Source organism: Gopherus evgoodei, chromosome 1 (genome assembly GCF_007399415.2).
Source record: "Gopherus evgoodei ecotype Sinaloan lineage chromosome 1, rGopEvg1_v1.p, whole genome shotgun sequence".
NCBI classification, from domain to species: Eukaryota; Metazoa; Chordata; order Testudines; family Testudinidae; genus Gopherus; species Gopherus evgoodei.
In genome coordinates, this window is record NC_044322.1 from 78,127,553 (window position 1) to 78,146,754 (window position 19,202).

At 39.5% G+C, this 19,202-nt stretch overlaps 1 protein-coding gene across 15 annotated transcripts in view; it reads left to right on the forward strand.

Moving 5' to 3' along the window:
- The window catches only part of LMO7 (LIM domain 7), a 197,556-nt gene that overhangs the window by 97,573 nt on the left and 80,781 nt on the right, over positions 1–19,202 (forward strand). For 14 of the 15 annotated variants that reach the window (XM_030566674.1, XM_030566693.1, XM_030566684.1 and 11 more), the window contains one exon: positions 5,814–5,920. In XM_030566674.1, coding sequence (XP_030422534.1) covers positions 5,814–5,920 — 107 coding nt within the window. Of the gene's footprint in view, positions 1–5,496; positions 5,597–5,813; positions 5,921–19,202 lie in introns of those variants that run through there. The other variant, XM_030566720.1, reaches the window with a different exon arrangement.

Here is a 19,202-nt window from a genome sequence, read left to right on the forward strand (position 1 = left end):
AACTGCTGTTTTACTTTGTTGTCTTTCTAACCATAAAGAGTCAAAAAGCTTAAGATCATAAGGGGCCACTACATAATGTAGTCTGACTTCCATTACATCACAAGCTACCAGCACCATCCAGCCACCCCCACACTAAACCCAGCAACCAAAATTAAACCCTCCAGGAGACTACTGTGTGCCCCAGGCACAGAATGGAAGATACTGAGCTGCACCAATGACAGGGAATTAAATGAGATACACACAGACTATCTTACCCCATGCTGCAGATGAAGGTGAAACCACAAGCCCACTGCCAGTCTGTGGTGGGTTAAAATTCCTTCCTGGCCCCACATAGGGCAATCAGTGAACCCTGTGAATGTGAGCAAGAACCAGCCAGGAAAACAGCTGAGGCAGAGAATTCTTAGTACCACCTCTCAGCGTTAGCTGACCCTGTCCAATGTCCCTCTCCCACTGTGGCTATCTCAGATGCTTCATGGGAAGAAAACCTACCCATTTTTTGGGGGGGCGGGGGCGTAGGATGGAGGGGAAAAGAAGAGGGAAAGGAAGGGATAGCTCAGTTGTTTGAGCATTGGCCTGCTAAACCCAGGGTTGTGAGTTCAATCCTTGAGGGGGCCATTTAGGGATCTGGGGCAAAAATCTGGCTGGGGATTAGTCCTGCTTTGAGCAGGGGGTTGGACTAGATGACCTCCTGAGGTCCCTTCCAACCCTGATATTCTGTGATTCTAGAAAGAGGGAATCCCTTTCCCTGACCCCTGCAGGTGACTTGCGGAAGTCCTGAAGCTTGAGGAATGGTCTAGATAGACTCTAGATAATACTTAGTCCTGCCATGAGTTCAGGGGGACTAGACTAGATGACCTCTCAAGTTCCCTTCCAGTCTGATTCTTCTATGAGATTTTACAAACAAGCTGTGAACCAGAAGGGACAAACAGGACTACTGATTTCTGCCTCCCACCGCAAGCAACCCATCATGCAATCACAAGCTTGTCAAGCTATCTTAAAACTAGTTAAGTTGTTTGTCCCCACAACTCCTATTGGGAGGTTGGTTCAGAGCCATAGAGATACACTGCTATCTTTGAGTTTTGGTAATTATTTCTTACAACCTTGTTTACTGATTTTTTTTATTTATTTTGTAAGGAGAGGTGTTGATCTAATCACATAATATCCTTAGTTGCTACACATTTTATCTGACCAGATGGATCCCATTCTATTATAGCATCACTGATGTTCCTGCTCCTACATTTTAAGGAGATGCTGTCAAGCTTGCAGTTAGTTTAGGTCACTTTCACTTATTTTTAATAATCCCGTAGGAACTTGGATAAAAATTAATTAACTGATTTTAATGTATTTTATTTGTGTAAGAATTTAAAATGGCTGCTAGCTACTTGGAAAGACATTTCTTGGCTTTGGTGCACTAGCATGATGACTTTCTAATGCTCGGCAATCTTATAAGAACAGCCATACTGAGTCAAACCAAAGTTCCATCTGGCCCAGTATCCTATCTTTTGACAGTGCCCAATACCAGGTGCTTCAGAGGAAATGAACAGAACAAGTAATCATCAAGTGATCCTTCCCCTGTCGCCCCTTGTCAGTTTCTGGCAAACCAGGGGCTAGAGGCCCTTTAGTGTACGGTTTTACTCACTGTCCATCCTGGCTAATAGCCATTGATGGACCTGTCCTCAGTGAATTTATCTAGTTCTTGTGAATGTTGTTATAGTCTTGGCCTTTACAACATCCTCTGGCAAAGAGTTCCAGGGGTTGACTATGCACCCTGTGAAGAAATACTTCCTTTTGTTCGTTTAAACTTGCTGCCTGTTCATTTTGTTTGCTGACCCCTAGTTCTTGTGTTATGAGAAGGAGTAAATAACACTTCCTTACTTGCTCCACACCAGTCATGATTTTATAGCTTGTATCGTATCCACTCCCTTAGTAATCTCTCTTTCAAGCTTATTAATCTCTCCTCATATGGCAACTGTTCCATACCCCTAATCATTTTTGTTGCCTTACTCTATACCTTGTCCAATTCCAGTATGTCTTTGAGATGGGGCAACCAGATCTGCATGCAGCATTCAAGGTGTGGGCATACCATGGATTTATAAAGAGGCAATATATTTTTTGTCATCTTATCTATCCCTTTTTATTGATTCTCAACATTCTCTTGCTTTTTTTGATTGCCACTGCACATTGAGTGTACATTTTCAGAGAAGTATCCACAATGACCCCAAGATCTCTCGAGTGGTAACAGATAATTTAGACACCATCATTTTATATGTATAGTTGAGATTATGTTCTCCAATGTGCATTACTTTGCTTTTATCAACATTGAATTTCATTGCCATTTTGTTGCCCAGTCACTCGGTTTTGTGAGATCCCTTTGTAACTCTTCGCAGTCTGCTTTGGACTGTCTTGAGTAGATTTGTATCATCGCAAATTTTGCCAGATCATTTATGAATATGTTGAACAGTACAGGTCCCAGTATAGACTCTTCGGGAACACAATTGTTTACCTCTCTCCATTCTGAAAACTGATTTATTCCTACCCTTTGTTTCTTGTCTTTAATCAGTTACTGATCCATGAAGAGACCTTCTCTCTTATCCCATGACAGCTTTATTTTGCTTAAGAGATTTTGGTGAGGGACCTTGTCAAAGGCTTTCTGAAAATCTAAGTACACTATATCCACTGGATTCCCTTGTCCATGTGCTTGTTGGTCCCCCTCAAAGAATTCTAATAGATTGGTGAGGCATGATTTTCCTTTACAAAAACCAGGTTGACTCTTCCCCAACAAACCGTGTCCATCTATGTATCTGATAATTCTGTTTTTTGCTATATTTTCAACCAATTTGCCTGATAATGAAGTTTAGGTGTACCTATGTGTAATTGCTAGGATCACTTTTGGAGCCTTTTAAAAAAAATAGCGTCACATTAGCTATCCAGTCATCTGGTACAAAAGCTGATTACGGTTAGTAGTTCTTCAATTTCACATTTGAGCTCCTTGAGAACTCTTGGGTGAATACCATCTGGTCCTGGTGACTATTTATTATTTAATTTCTCAGTTTGTTCCAAAACCTATTACATATTACTGATTGATTTATCAATTTGTTCCCAAACCTCCTCTAATGACACCTCAATCTGGGACAGTTCCTGAGATTTATCACCTCAAAAAAATGTCTCAGGCTTGGGAATCTCCCTTAATTCTCAGTTGTGAAGACCAATGCAATGAATTCATTTAGTTTCTCCACAAAGGCCTTATCTTCTTGAGTGCTCCTTTAGCATCTTGATCATCCAGTGGCCCCCCTGGCTGTTTAGCAGGCTTCCTGTTTCTTATGTCCTAAAACATTTTTTTTGCTGTTACTCATTACAATGACTCAAAAAGTAAATATCACCCAGCTTCTTCAGAATTAATTTTGTGTGTGTACACAGCTTTTCTCCTCTCCCAACCTAACCAGCAACTTTGGCTTTTCTGTTTGTCAGCAAGACCCAGTTGTCAGCAAGACCCAATTTTCTTTTCTCTGATCCCTTCCTTCTTTGCTTATCTGCACATTCTGATCCCATTTCAGATTTTATTTGGAAAATCCATTAATTTTGGTTTGTTTTCTGATTTTGTTATCTCCACCCAGTGAAAAGATGCCACCTTTTGTTCAACTCCTGAGTCCACCCTTATGACGCCAGCCTCCCCCAGGGTAACTGCTCATTCTTTCACAGCAGCTCAGTAACAGTTTGATGCCCATATTTTTCTTGGACTCCCTAGGCCTTTAAACAATTCCTAGTTTAGTTGTCTAGTCTCTCAGCTCCACCTATCTTTGTGTCATTCTTCAAACAGAGTGCATCATGGTTACTCTCCTTCCAGCTGTTGTACTTTTCAGGGTAATGGGGTCCTTTTTGGACACTTCTGTCCCTAAAGCATTCTGCAGGCCAATGTACAGTGTTTGTTCTCCATTTCATTGAAGCTTTTGAGGCTCCATTCAGTTTATAAAAATCACTGAAGGCAAAGGTATGCTCTGAGTTTAGATAAATTTGTAGGCCTGAACAAACTGGCAGTGCACCTCAGGTGCCAGATTGAAGCTGCCTTTTATGTGGGTGCACTGGATGGAGGAGAGAGAGCATGAGAGCCTTTCCTCACAGTGCACCCACCCAAGAGGCAGCTATAATTTCACTGCTTGTACAGCAGTGCACTCAGTTGAAGGCTTGGGATTGGGGGTGGCAGGGTTGTGATTATGGCCCTGCCTCTTCCCAACTGTGCAGTGGCGATGAACACTTTTTATAGTGGTGGTGCTGAAAGCCAGCTAAGGAAACTCTAAAGCAGTGGTCCCCAAACTTTTTACCTCATGCCCCTCCCATCCTCAGCCATGGCTCCGGAAGGGGGGATACAGTCAGGGGTAAGGGTGCCAAGGCTCAGACCACAGCTGAGGGTGTGCCTGGGGCTGGCAGCCAGGGCCTAAAGCTCAGGGTGCTGCAGCACCTCCCTCATCCTTCCTTCCTGTGCCTTTGCCAGTGTGCCACTCTTTCCTCTGATTCCACCCTCTCCCATCTGCAGTAGGGGAACAGCCTACATTTGGAGGCATTATGCTTCTGATTCCATGGGCCTCCATGTCCAGTGAAGATTGGGGTCTATGACATATGGTATAAAACAACACTGTCTACATGTTAAATGTTATACAAGCATTTTCCTGAAATGAAGCTTGAATTTATCCATTTATAAATATGCTAAGACATACTAGAGTCTAAAGACCTACAAAAACTGTAGTTCACTTATTAAACTGCTTTGTATTAGATTCTACTGACACTTTTTTTTTAAGTGGGGCGGGGGGGAACTTTTATAATGTAAATTATTGAGCTCTTGCCTCCAGGGAGAGCAAAAAGGGGGAAAGGCTGTTTTAAGATGGTACTGAGTTGATGAAATGGCTGTTTTACAGAATGTGCAAAGTCTGACCTAGTACTTTAAGTACAGAAACTTTGAATGACATAGCTATATTACCTTATGAATTAAGTAACATTAGCCTCCCCTCTCCTATAACCCTTTTTCCCATGTTGAGTTGTGAAGTGTGTGCAAAGGGAAATTCTTCTGTTTATATAATAGTGTTTAGTATTAATGAGAAGGAATTTCTTGTAAATTCCCTGTTGATTATGAAGTAGAAAGTGAATTAATGAATTGTGCAATCTTTACAGTTCTATTTTGGTTACCCTGTCTTTACTAGGCAGTTGTCTGTAGCAGGTGCAATGAGTGAGTACTGTACCACTCCTATATTTTATAGTTCCATACTATAAAAAAAAAAATATTTTTGCTGCTTCCTTGATCATGCAGTTTGGTTTCTTTCTCTCTCTCTCTCTCAAGAGCCTGCTCAGCAACCAAACCCAGATTCCAGGTGCCGTATTCCACAATCATTCTGTAATCTGTAATCATAGAAACAGAATGTTCCTCCTCCTATTCCTCCATTGCCAACAGTTTCTGGGTGGGTGAATGTCAGTAGCTGGAGTTATTTTTAAAGACGAGAGGTGAGGCTTGTCGTGCAAAGCTAGAAAGAGGGCGTTTGTTTGCAGAGCAGAACTGACATCAAAGTGCAGATTACTGCCTACTGGCTAGCCACTTGCCTTATACCAGGTAATCTTTAACGTATGTGTCAGTCACAAAGATCGCAACTAGCCCAGCCACGTATATGAAATATTGCTAGTATTTATGATCCGGAAGATTGCGGTTTTTGTTGTTTTTTTTTCTTTCCGTGAGCTGGACTTTGAAACTTAGGCGTTCATACTAATCAACTTGCAATACCTACTCAGTGCTGCTTAACTAAGCAATCACTTTCCACTTTTCTTCACAGGATAATATAAATGTTTTTCTGAAAGCTTGTGAAAATATTGGATTGAAAGAAGCTCAGCTTTTTCATCCTGGTGATCTTCAGGATTTGTCCAGTCGAGTTACTGTCAAGTAAGTTTTTTCCACCTAATATTTTTAAAGTTAGCTAATATGTTTTACAGTCAGAGTTTTTAAAAATGTTTGACTAGAAAATTCTTTCTTAAAACAGCTAGCAACAGAGCAGTTTTGAAGCAGTGTAGCTCAGAATGGTCTTAGCTTTGTTAAAGTCATTAGGTTAGGTCTGATATAATTAGTGGAAATATATCCTGTAGAGAACCTTAGTTTGTAATTAGTATTTTTATACCTACCAGTATACTGGGTTGCTAATTAAGATGTGAAGCAGAAACTGTTCTGCTACAATTTAATTTTAGAATAAACTCTGTAGGTGAATTGTGTACTATAATAACCAGAAGGTGCTAAAATAGATTTTAAAAATATTTCTTGATTTATTTGTTTAAATTTTGAAATTGGTAGTTTAAAAAATATCTCAAGGATTAGACTAGTAATTTGTGGCATTCAGATGAGTTGCTGTGGGATATGAGTATTTTATTTCTGAAGGACCACACTTCTCTCCAATTCAAAGATTACTGAACGTCACACTTCAGAGTGGGGAGAGAAACAGGAACTAAGTACAATGTATTCAGACCACTAGATGTTGGATTAGACTCAGAGTAATTGTTATGTTTATAGATGACAATATTTTCCCATGAAATAGACATGTTTGTTCTTGCAATATAACTCATTGCTTCCCATAATTTTAGGACTCAGGCTTTTCTCATTTGAATGGGAGTTCTGTTATTAACTTCAGTGAGAACAGGATAGAGCCCTTAGTAAGCTTCCAAGAACTCGGTAATTAACAGGTGTTCCTAAGGTAAATATGGCATGCAGCAAATCTTTCCTTGGGCTGTTTAGCTTTGTAGTGCTTGGCACCTTTGTTCTATTCCAGTAGGGGAAAGGGGACAGTGGGTGGGGACAGAAATTGACTAGCTTAAATTCTAGGATACTTACTGAATACAAATGTCCTTCGATTTTGTAGAATTGATGGAGTTGGTGGGAACCCTCTATTTTATTTTTATTTTCAGGTTTTTTAAAAAAAATCTTTTGTAAAGGTGATGAGGAAAAAGTGTGAAATAACCCAGCTTTTTCAATTTGGAAGATTTTCGTATAGATTGCAGGCATGGGAATATGCTGAAATGTTCTTCATGTCCATTGCAAAATGAAACTTAATTCGGGATTAAATTCTTGTGCTTATGATAGCAAGATGCTTCTAAAATATTTGAGGATTTATTTGGCCTGATGATTTTGTGGATGATGATTTAGCTGCTGGGTTTCAAAATGTTAGCATACTTCTTGACTGACTTTATGCAGTGCAAATAGCTAAGATGTTTGTAAACTCTGCCTTCCTGTAATTATTCACAAGTCTCCAAATCCCTATTTTAGTTTAGATTGACTTTAAAATATAGCTAAGAGTAATTTTAAATGGTGTCTGATTAGTCAGTCTTCAGCAAAGTAAATTCTGACAATCTGAAACCTGAGGGAGGTCAGACAGTAAGCTAGCAAACTGTTGTGCAAGGTATGTTGTCCAACTTGTCTGAGTACTAAGCACAAGTCACAAAAGTAGCAGGTGTGCCTGGGTGGTGGTGGTCAGCCATGAAATGGAAGACGTACTTATATGGCACCCATTAGTATCTGTGATACCTGAGGATGTCAGTCTTTAATGTATTTGTTCTCAAACACCCTTGTGTGATAGAGCAGTAATGTTAGACCCATTTTACATATAGGGAACTAAGGCACAGAGTGGCTAAGTGCCTTGTCCAAAGTCTCTCAGGAAATCTGTTTTCACCAGCAAGGTTAGTAATGACGGGGACCTCTAACAGTGAACGCCAGTGAAAAAGAAATAGGGTCTGAGGATAAAATTGGGAAAGAACAAGTTTAAAATTACTTTGACAATTTAGATGTCTTCATCTCACCTGGGCCTGATGAAATACCTCCTCAGTCAGCTGCTTGAGAGTTCCAGGATGTATCTGAGCCATTAACGATTATCTTCAAAAGCTCATAGAAGACAGGAGAGATTCCAGAGGACTGGAAGAGAGCAAATATGGTGCCCATCTATAAAAAGGGAAATATAGAGAACCCAGGGAATTACACACCAGTCAGCTTAACTTTGGTACCCAAAAATGGACTAAATAATCAAGCAATCAGTTTGCAAACACAGAAAAGATATGGAAATGGGCAACAAGGAATAGATCACTAAATGATTACCTGTTCTGTTAATTTCTTCTGGGGCACTTGGCATTGGCCGCTATCGGAAGACAGGATATTGGGCTAGATGGATCTTTGGTCTGAGCCAGTCTGGCCATTCTTATGTTCTTAAAGTGATAAGTAATAGTCAGCGTGGACTTGTAAAAACAAATCATGTCAAACCAACTTAATAGCTTTCTTTGACAGAGTTACAAGCCTTATGGGTGCAGAGTGTGGGGGGGGAAGCAACAGATGTGTGATGCATCTTGATTTTAGTATGGCTTTTGATACTGTCTAACACGGTTCTCAAGACACAATTTTTAGTGGCCTCAGAGTGCAGCCAACAACTTTGGCTGGTGGCCGTTCACACTTAATTCACTCTAGGAAAAACAGTTAAATATGCACATATACACATCCAAATCGTTGTAATTTATTCATTGCTAGCTAGTAAGTCTGCTGTGAAAAGTGATACTTGTATGTTTGTAAATATCACTTTTCACAGCAGATTGTCCCAAGGCTTGACAGGGCTGAGTAAAATTAAGCCCTGGATGGGAAGGCTGGGGGAGATGGGGTGGGGGAGCTGGAGCCTGAAGCCCTGTGGCCAGAGCCTGCTGCCCCACTGCCTCGCCACCCCAGGGCTGAAGCCCAAAGCCTTAACCCCACCACCCCTGGGAAGGTGGGGAACTCACTGGCTGCCTGGTCCTCCAGCATTGTGCCCCAGGTGTCTCCACAGGGGGAGTAGGGCCCAACCACTGCTAGCGGCAGCAGCAGCAATCAACACCAAGGCAGTGCATCCAGAAGCAACAGGGAGGGACTGCTACTTTGTCCCTCCCACCCCCCAATAACAGCCCAGGAGGCTGTGGCTGCAAAGAGAGCCATTTGAGAAACTCTGGTCTAGCATGAACCTCTCATAGGCAAACTAGGGAAATACAACCTTAGATAGAGCTACTATACAGTAGGTGCATTATATACCTCTCCCTTGATATATCTGAATTTGTGTTATAACGCTGTAAAGCAGTGCTCTCGGTGGGGGTGGGGTAGAGCTGCGCACTCCGGTGGACCACAGCAAGTTCAATGTAACATGGTTTCACCTATAATGTGGTAAGATTTTTTTGGTTCCTGAGGACAACGTTATATCAAGGTAGAGGTGTAATCTCTGGAACAGTTTTTCATCCAATTATCAGTGGTTCACAGTCAAGCTGGAAGGGCATATTGAGTGGGGTCCCAAAAAGATCGGTCCTGGGTCCAGTTCTGTTCAATATCGTCTTCAGTGATTTAGATAATGGCATAGAGAGCATACTTATAAAGTTTTTGGATGATACCATGTGCTTTGGAGGATAGATCATTTTGCATTTTAATCCTAGGCAAACTGGAGAAATGGTCTGCAGTAAATAGGATAACATTCAATAAGGAGAACAGCAAAGTACTCCACTTATGGAGAGCAATTGCACACATACAAAATGGGAAATGATTGCCTAGGAAGGACATTAGAAAAAACTTTCTTACTGTCAGGGTAGTTAAGCACTGGAACGAATTAGGAAGATTGTGGAATCTCCGTCGTTGGAGATTTTAAGAACAGATTAGACAAACACCTGTCAGGAATGGTCTAGTTTTTATTTAGTCCTGCCATGAGTGCAGGGAACTGGACTAGTTAACCTCTCAAGGTCCTTTCCAGTCTTACGATTCTATGACTTGAGCCCAGATCTCCCAAGTCCTAGGCTAGTTCTCTAACCACTTGTCTATCCTTCCTTTTAATTGGCTTTGAGAACTTTTCCTTTAACACCCCTAGTTCCTCTCCTAGTTCCTGGAGAAAGAAAAATGGGATCAAATATGGGTATGTCATATAGTAATGTAAAATTGTATCTTAACCCCACCACGCAACAGGGCCCCATTTATTCAATTAGCAGGAAAAGTAGGTTTAACCATTGATCATTTTTATGATTCACGTACGAATATACAGAAAGATTAGAGCAGAATGGAAATACTTGCATACCATACCATCATGCTTTTTTAATTTATTTCAATACAAGTTCAATTTTCTGTAGAACCTGTATCATATGATAGCTCCATAATATGTCTAAAATGCTCAGACATTTCAGTCTGACCACACCGTCAAGCAGTAAATTGAATATCCTGGCAAATTTTGGCACACTTAAAACTTAAGTTAGAAGAGAGAGTGAGTGAGTGGTCATTTCCTGCCAAACTTCTGGTAGAGCTTTACACTAGGATAACTCTTCATCAGAAAGTTGATCGAATGTCATGCAATCACCCTGGAGGCAAGGCAGTCTCTTGCAGAGAGTTCCCGGATAAAATAGTAAGGTTGTCAACAGATTAGCAGTATGTGCTGAATAAGTGACTCTCTAAATGGTCTTTTAAAAAATATTAGAAACATTACATACAAGTGACAGGTTTCTGACATACACTGTATATAATTCCACCTGTGAGTGTGTGCGTGTGTGTATACACATACATAATACTTGCCTCAAATTGGTACACTGTCATCGTCATGTTAGGAATTTCAATGCTGTTTCTCATATACCATATGAGGTGAGCTTGTTCCAAATTAGTATGCATTTCGTTTTGATGCTAATGCATTATTCCTTGTTTACATTGTTTTGTATAAAGTTTTTTTTATACAATAGAACCTCAGAGCCTTGGATTTATCAGTCAACTAGACACCTTGTGGAACCAAAAGTAATCATTCAGGCAGCAGTGGAGACAAAAACAAAACAGCAAGTACTGTAAGGCCTCAGGACTTCAGCCATGGAGGGTTTGGGCTGCAGGGTGCAGGGGATCAGGGCTCCAGGCATGGGGAGGTCGGCTCAGGGCTTCTGACCCTCAGTAGCACCAGGGCTCAGGGCTTTAGAACTGGGGGAGTGCTGAGACTCGGGGCTTCAGTCCCTCAGCTCCGTTCACAGCTTCTACCCTGTGGGGGTTGCTAGGGCTCAGTGCTTCAACATTATCCAAATTCTGGTATTTATATGTATAGGCGATTGCAAATCTCTTCATACCATGGCAGTTAAGTAACTAGAAGAGCAGGAGTATGACATGGGAAATGTATCGGCATGAATGACTTTCTGCTAGTCAAGATGGGAGCAGGGCTACTAAACCTGATATTTATGGCTCAGTTTTTCTGTAAATCTCTAGAAATTATTGGCTATTGGTGTAGTATAGCAATGTGTCATGTCTAAAATAAATGATCGAGGTGGCACCGTCCATCATACAGCGTCCCAAAGAGTTGTGCATTTCTTCTTCTTTCATGGTTATTTAGTTAAATGTATATGTGTGTCTATTCATTCTCTTCACTGTGTGTAATTTATTGCCACAATTTTTTTAGCCTAAACGTTTATTATACTTTAGAACTAAATGAGATGGTAGTATTCTTAAACCCACCAACTTCTCAATTGTTTTTAATTTGAAATAGCATTGGGTTGCCTTTTGGATTCATTTGGTTCTTTTCAATTATATCAGCTTGAGTGTAACATGAGCTCAGTGACTTTCATTTAGCAACACAGTTACTATTTAAAAACCTTGAGTACTTCCTACCAAGTTCTTTTTTAAATGACACACCCAGTTGTTCCCAGTTGTAGCAGGGTTCTTACAAAAATAGTTCAATAGCTTTAAAATTACCAGAGTTACCGCAGTGAGATGTCAAATTTCAAATGTTCTTATTGATACTAGAAATTCTAATATTGGGCTTCCTAGTTATTCAACTGCTATGTATGATAAAGAATAGGGATCATCTGTCTCATGTTGACAAATGCTTCTATCAGAGTAAAATGCTTATCCAGTAGTGTATGGCTGCTTAAAAAAATGAAGACCTTTTATTTCAATTGTGTGACTGGTAATACAAAATAAATGCTGGTGAATAGATAAATTAGGAAAAAAGGTAGTAAGCCAAAAATTTATGAAATAATTTGCTGTGTTGTAAAGCTTAGCATTAAAGAATCTAATTTATCTCAAGCTCCAAAACCTTGTGCTGAAGGTAGGGTGACCAGATGTCCCGATTCTTGAGTCTTTTTCTTATATAGGCTCCTATTATCGCCCACACCCATCCTGATTTTTCACACTTGCTATCTGGTCACCCTAGCTGAAGGAGTAATGTCAAACTTTAATATCCCCCTTCTAGCCTTCTGCAAGGACTGAATGAAATATGTAATAAAATATTTCACTAACTTAATTAAAGTAAGTAATTTATAGGATTCCATTTTAAGCAGAAGTTGAGTCAAATGTTCATGAACATACTGAGCAGCAATAGTTAACTAGGCTTCATGCTACTTAATGGTCAGATCAGCATGTTCAGCTCTCGTTAAATTATATTGATTGTGAGGTTCCTCAGTACAAGGGGTTCTGGCCATAAATTAGTGCATTAGCCTCAGTGGAATATGTCTGTTTTTCTGACAACCCTCTGCCTCATTCACTGTCCATTCTGTGCACTGAATAAAGCAGAATGAAATATATGATGTTATTAAAGACTAGCTTATATGTATATAAAGGGGCTAAATTAAGGTTGCATGGGCAACTTTTATTTTGGTATTTCCTAATTCTTTGAGTGCTTGACTTCATAACCTTATCGTTCTTTAAACATGGGGGATGGGAAATGGCTTGGATGTAATTTCTTAGATTTTAAAACAAAGTAACTCAGTACTTACAACTCCATGGCATAGAGCTCTACATCTTGAATTAAGAGAGTAACTTATAGCAGTAGAGGGTATTTGTGTTTCTGCTCCTCTTCACCCATTCAAAAATCTTTGCACCCTGGACAATCTTTAAAAAAGGCATTAATGAATAAACAGACCCATCAATTGTACCATGATCAAATCAAATAACCTAAAAATGCAAATTTAATTAACCTCCCCAGAAATTCCTCCCCTTTCCCCCCCAAGTTGCACTTCACTGCTACCCAGTCCTACTCACTACCCATCTCCTTATTGGAGGTAGAGAAAAGAATGGCCTTGTCATGCACTAAAGATTATCAAACTTTTATGGACTAAGGGAGGAAGTGAATTCCAAAGGAACAGGGCTCTAACAGAGAGCACCCTGCCCATCGTGCCTTCCCACTTGTACCAGTGGTGCTCCAGCTCAGGTATCTTTGTGGACTGCAACTGTGAAAGTATGTCACAGGGAGAGAAGTGCTCTGATAGATTGATAACACTGCTCCCATACATGCTATCAAATGGGAAACATACAGTTTGCAATGGAAACAGTAGCTGAGCATATAATCCTGGTCTAATGATGCCCATTCCTGTGCTCAATTAACAAAAGGAGAGTGAAACTGGCACTGGTGTAAGTCTCATCCATGCGACTGCTCCTCTATGCATCAATAAGGAAAGCATTATACTTAGAAGTATTCAGAGTGTGGTCTTTGAGGCATGACTGATGTTACCAACTTCTCGTAGTTTTATTGCAAGACTTGTAGTATTTGGTGGTTTTAGTAAAGCTCTGGCTCCTGGAGTCATGTGATTGTGAGAATCTCAGCTTTCATTTAAAAACATCAGTTTCTCGCCCTCATGGTAGCTGTGAAAAACCTGAAAAACTTGATTCAGGTGTACTGTAAATGTTCTAAAACCAAATGGCAAGTAAAACAAGAGGACAAATCTAAACCTTACAATTTTTTCAAAAATTTTGTGATTTTTAAGCCAATTTTCTGTGGGTTTTTTTTATTATTTTAATTTTTTTCGGGGAGGAGGGGCTGATTTCTTTTCAATAGTTGTTCACGCATAAACATCTGACAGAAAAAGAAAAGAGGAAAGATTATCCTAATATAGAGAATAGAGAGAAATCTCTGGTTAGGTGGGAGAACTGCACTCGTGGTCTGTTGGCCTGTGTGTTAGTATAGGAACAGTACCATTTTCTGCTCCCTGGCTTAGCATTTTGAGAACATTGTGGAGGCAAACTCAGACTGTCTCCAGCAAATGATGAAAGGGGCCATCTGGCCAGCTCAAGGTGCATTGATGACAAGCTCTTCTAGGAATTGCATCTGGTTTTCTCTGCTGTAGGCTACTACAATTGGATTGGAGAATTCAGAATTAAATGCCCATAAAATAGGGATCCTAGAATATCTGTCTTAAAAAGAAAAGACTTCAAGCAAATGTGTGACTAAGTGAGTCACTTATTTAATGTGCTATTGTTTCATTACTAGCAACTTTGAATTTAAACTTTGGTCTTATTGGTAACCACTACACAATGGTGCATTGGTGGCCATTTACATGACAGGATTGAGATATGTTGGTTGAGTTGGGTGGGCCCTGGTTTTGCTGTAGCTCCTTACTTTCACAGGAGCAAACATTTTAAGTAAGATGGGAAATAGAACCTTTTAGCTATTCAAAGAACCACAGAACTGCAATTTCATACTTTTTAAATTTGTAGAACAGCGAAAATTATGCAATTTATGCATGCCACGTACTTCAGGATTACAAGTGGTATAGTAAAAGCAGCAAAGAATCCTGTGGCACCTTATAGAGTAACAGACGTTAAACGTCTGCTAGTCTATAAGGTGCCACAGGATTCTTTGCTGCTTTTACAGATCCAGACTAACACGGCTACCCCTCTGATAAGTGGTATAGTAGTTAACCTCAATAGTTATTCCAATTTACTCCAACATAAATAAGAACAAAATCCCCCTTAGTGGTAAATTTAATGGGGAAGAATCAACCGGAGAAACTACAGTTTAATTCATTTTAAAAAAGAAAAGTTTAAAGGGAAAGATTTCACTGACTTAATGATAATTGATATGTTTATACATCAGAATATTACTTAACCTGAGACTAGAGTGCAGTTGTTGAAACTTCATTCCCTCTGGGGCACCTGGCATTGACTACTATCGGAAGACAGGCTGCTGAGCTAGATGGATTTTTGGTCTGACCCAGTATGGCCATTCTTCTGTTCTTTAAGTTTCCATTCAGATGAGAAGGAAAAATGTTTCTTACATGGTTAAAATATATGTTCATTGTAGTAATTAAGCTTCCCAGTCACACTTCAGCTGTAACAAAAAACTCAGGAACCCCACTTCAGAACAACTCCAGAAACATCCTTAGGATTGAGTGTTTCTCTTCAAGTCATTTACCACTGGTATTTTCGTAAAAACCTACAACTTTAATACTTTGGAGTTGGTAATTCTGTTATGTGTATCAATGTCCATGGCATTTGAATCCTTGTAATGTGTAATTTTCATTAATATCAATGAAGTATGCACATGTCAAGACTGTAACTCATTGCACTTCGTGTTGTCTAATAGTATAATAAATCATAGTAACATTGGGTAAAAAAAATATTCAAAGTTCATATGGTTAACATGCTTAAGTTTTGAATCATTTGCAGTAATAGGTAATAAAATATGCTCTAGACTTTGGACATACATGTCAGGAATTAAATCTAGCTTTTCAGAGTAAATGGTATAGATATTAATCTTTTAAACTATTTAATCTTATTTATCTTATCTGAAGTCTCTTATAATTAAGATTGAGAAATTCTTAAGATTGTTGGATTTAGATCATTCTGTAGAGTAACTTACTAGTTAGTGATTCTTAGTAATATCATGCTTATCTTGTGGTTTTTGTAAGCGATCATAGTCTGTATATTGTTTGGTTACCTTGACTGTTATGTAAGAGTGTTCTGCTGCAAAAGCTGAATACCGCAGTAGTTTAGTTGACAGCCGGAAATACTGAAAGGTTGGCGAGGTCTGAAAAATTCTGACATAAAGTATAGATTGGGAATGGATGAGAGAGTAATTCAATTACTTTTAGTGAGGTTTATGGTGCTACCAATCAACCCTTATTGGTCTTTAAATAGCTGGAAGTTATTCAACCAAATCTAACTGACATATAAGAAAAAAGAGTAACTTCCTGCAAGAAGGAAATTTATATGTTCAGATCAGGATTTCACACGTTAACTTTTAAAAAGTACACTGCTGAGAACTTTAATTTAGGTAACATCACTATTACTAATTGGCTTTTATAGTGAATTTCTTTCATGAAGTCAATTGGAATTAGGTGCCTGACTTAGGCTGTTTTGTGAATCCCACTAGATGTATATCTGCATCTTTAGGCACCTGAATACACGTGCAAATTTGCCCTTTGGTCTCTTGCCATCCAAAAACAAGTGGTATTTATAAAACAATATGGGAGAGACGTGGAAAGAGAAATCTGGAATGGAAGCTAATTACTGAAGTGTGCAAAGGTGCATTATGGAAGTTGTAATCTTTTGGTGCTGGTACCTTATTTTAAAAAAATACATTTCGTGCCTTTGGGAGTTGGTAAGTTGAGAGTCTACATTATCTTTACAGGAGTCTATCAACTTTCTTGGTATGCATGCCAGATTACATATAAACTCTAGATACAAATTCATTATCAGATTATCTCTAATTGTAAATTACCCCTAAGTCCCTGAATGATACGGTTCTCTCTTCAATAGACAAGCTCACATGCAACATGAAGAACTTATATATATATATATATATATATATAGAAATTTTCTAAATCTACCGGGAGCTATTTCTTGCTTTGAGGAAAGCAGGGAGTAGAGAAGGAGGAGGAAAGACACTTGCATTATTTTCTGTACCTTTCTTCTCTGCAGAGTAACAATGAATAAGGTCCTATACTAGAGGACAGTAACATTGGCCAACTAAGCTAAATGGTATATGTCTTCCATTTGCAACACATTATTTTCTGCTTCTAGTAATCAGTTCATAGTTATTGTGTTTTTTTAGTTAATTTTTCAAAATGCTTTCAGAGACCAAATTCTAACAGAAGTTTCTTGTAATTTTTAGGCATATAATAATCACTAAGACATCTAGCATGATTTCTGTTTCTAGTACTACCTGAAATAATTGGTATTACAAGAATAGCGTACTAATTATTTTTTGTAGTACAAATTGAAGGGGACTGAAATTTCTGTTCCCACCCTATTGCTGTTACCTTATCATGAGAGTGTCTCACAAATGACCAAAAAAACCCCAACAACCACTGTTGTGTAAATGAAGGTTGCCAAATTGATAGAAACATATAAACAACCTGAAGGGGCTCACTCTTTCATTGTCACTGCTTTAAGAAAGGGCAGAGACATGTTGTAAGGATAAGGCTAGAGAACTTGTAACAGGTGTTGGATATAGAGGCACTTGATTCCTGTAAAAATGGGTAAGGTCTGATATTGAGTCAGAATTGTATTATAAGCAATGAAGCAGCTAAGGATGATTAGTTGACTAACTTTTCGTGAGAAATATGGATGATATTGCTTCTCTAATTTCCTGTGAACCCGATGTGGTAGAGCTGCATATGTGCCATTATTAACCTCTGAGCTGTACATAACTAGATATATTTAACTGGAAAAAAATACTGAGTCTGAAATATTTACACTGTTACATGGAATATTAAATTACAGCCAAATTTACTGGAGCCCAAGCTGGGCAAATCCATGAGCTAATAGTGTATCCATTTTAATTCAGTACCCATGTCTAAGACTGTTTTCAAATGTTGCAGCACGTTGCAGAAGATACTTTCAAATACTGACTGTCCTCGGGGTGATCAATATATTTATATAAAACAGTGGTCAAACATACCTAGACTAGTTGGAAGTCAGGGTTTAGTTTCACAGTATTAAGGCTAGTAGCATTTGACTTTAAGATGTGTTTTCATCACAAATCAGAATAGCAAAGGCATTATCCCATACTTCTGTAAACTAATACTAATCACGCCTTCTTTAGTGTTGACTATGTCAGTCAATAGCTCTGTTTAACATTCTTTCACAGGGTAACTTTCTGAAATGGTAGATATTTTTCCTCTTTAAAGGGAAACAATCCCTGATGAGATTAGTGACAGAAAAACACAGAAGTGGAACACGTGTATTTCAGCCTCCAGTTTTCCCCACATTAATTGCGATAATAAATTTCTCTGTGTAAAGATTTGTCTTCAATAGTATTATCAGAATTAAAAACCAGAATCTTCTGTTATAATAGTTGCTAATGTGACAACTGTAATGAACTGACCTTTTATACAGTGTCTGTATATGTATTAAATGCAAAAATATCTACAGCAAACTGCACATTTGAAACCAAATGTGCAGGTCTAAGGATGGATGTGTGCAAGAAATACACAGGAAGAGAGACTGAAGTAATTAAATTAGGAAAAAGCAGTAGGGGATCAAAAGTAAGATTTTGGAGGGAGATGGAAGGAGAAAATACAGTGGAGAATATTGAACAGAAATGAAGAAGAAAATACAAGGAGGTGAAATGAGAAAATATGTAGGAATGAGAGAACAGATGCTGAACATAATGCAAGAAAAGATGTCATCTTCTTCGAGTGCTGTCCCTGTGGGTGCTCCACTATAGGTGACGGTGCGTCCCGGCGCCGTTGATCAGAGATTTTCGGTCGTAGTGCCTGGTCAGGACGCATGCACTCAGTTAGGAAGATTCCAATGGGATGGGAGATACTGAGTGTGTGTATCTCACACTCTCCTCAGTTCCTCCTCAACCATCCTCGGCCCAAGACAGGACTCAGAGTAGTGCTGGTCCTCTTCCCTGGTTTTTGAAGGAAACAATTACAAAAAACATGGAAAGAGTTAGTTTGTAACATCCCAGTTTCCCTTCCTTTAGAAAAGTTACTTAGTTTAAAAAAAAAAATTTTCCCCTCAAGTTTGTCTCCCACTGAGATGCTCTCCCCTGGCATTACTAGTGCAATAATGCCAAGGGCTTCAGAGACACTCAAGAGGGTAAACGATCTCCTGCAGGGTCTTTACCCTTGGTGCTGTCAGCCCCGAGATCAGGAAACTCTGACGGCCCCCCTGCACTTTACAAGCAACTCTCACAGGGCTCAAAAACAGGGACCTGATTTCCTGCAGTGGGAAGCTCTCCTTGGCACTGGTTCCCCTGGCACCGACAATGGATCTGGTGCCGACAACGCGTTCCACTTCTGGCACCAAGCCTGCCTGCTACCCCCGAGCAGATTCAGACCCCCTGTGGGGCTCTCACAAAGGGCTCTCAGCTCCTGCCAAAGTGAAACTAAAATCACTCCAGGCTGCCACTCAGACTTCACATTCTGCAGCACACCAGCCTAGGGAGCAGCAATAATTCCTGTATCAGCAGGATATCTCTGTGGCCCCTAAGCCTGACTCTCCGCTC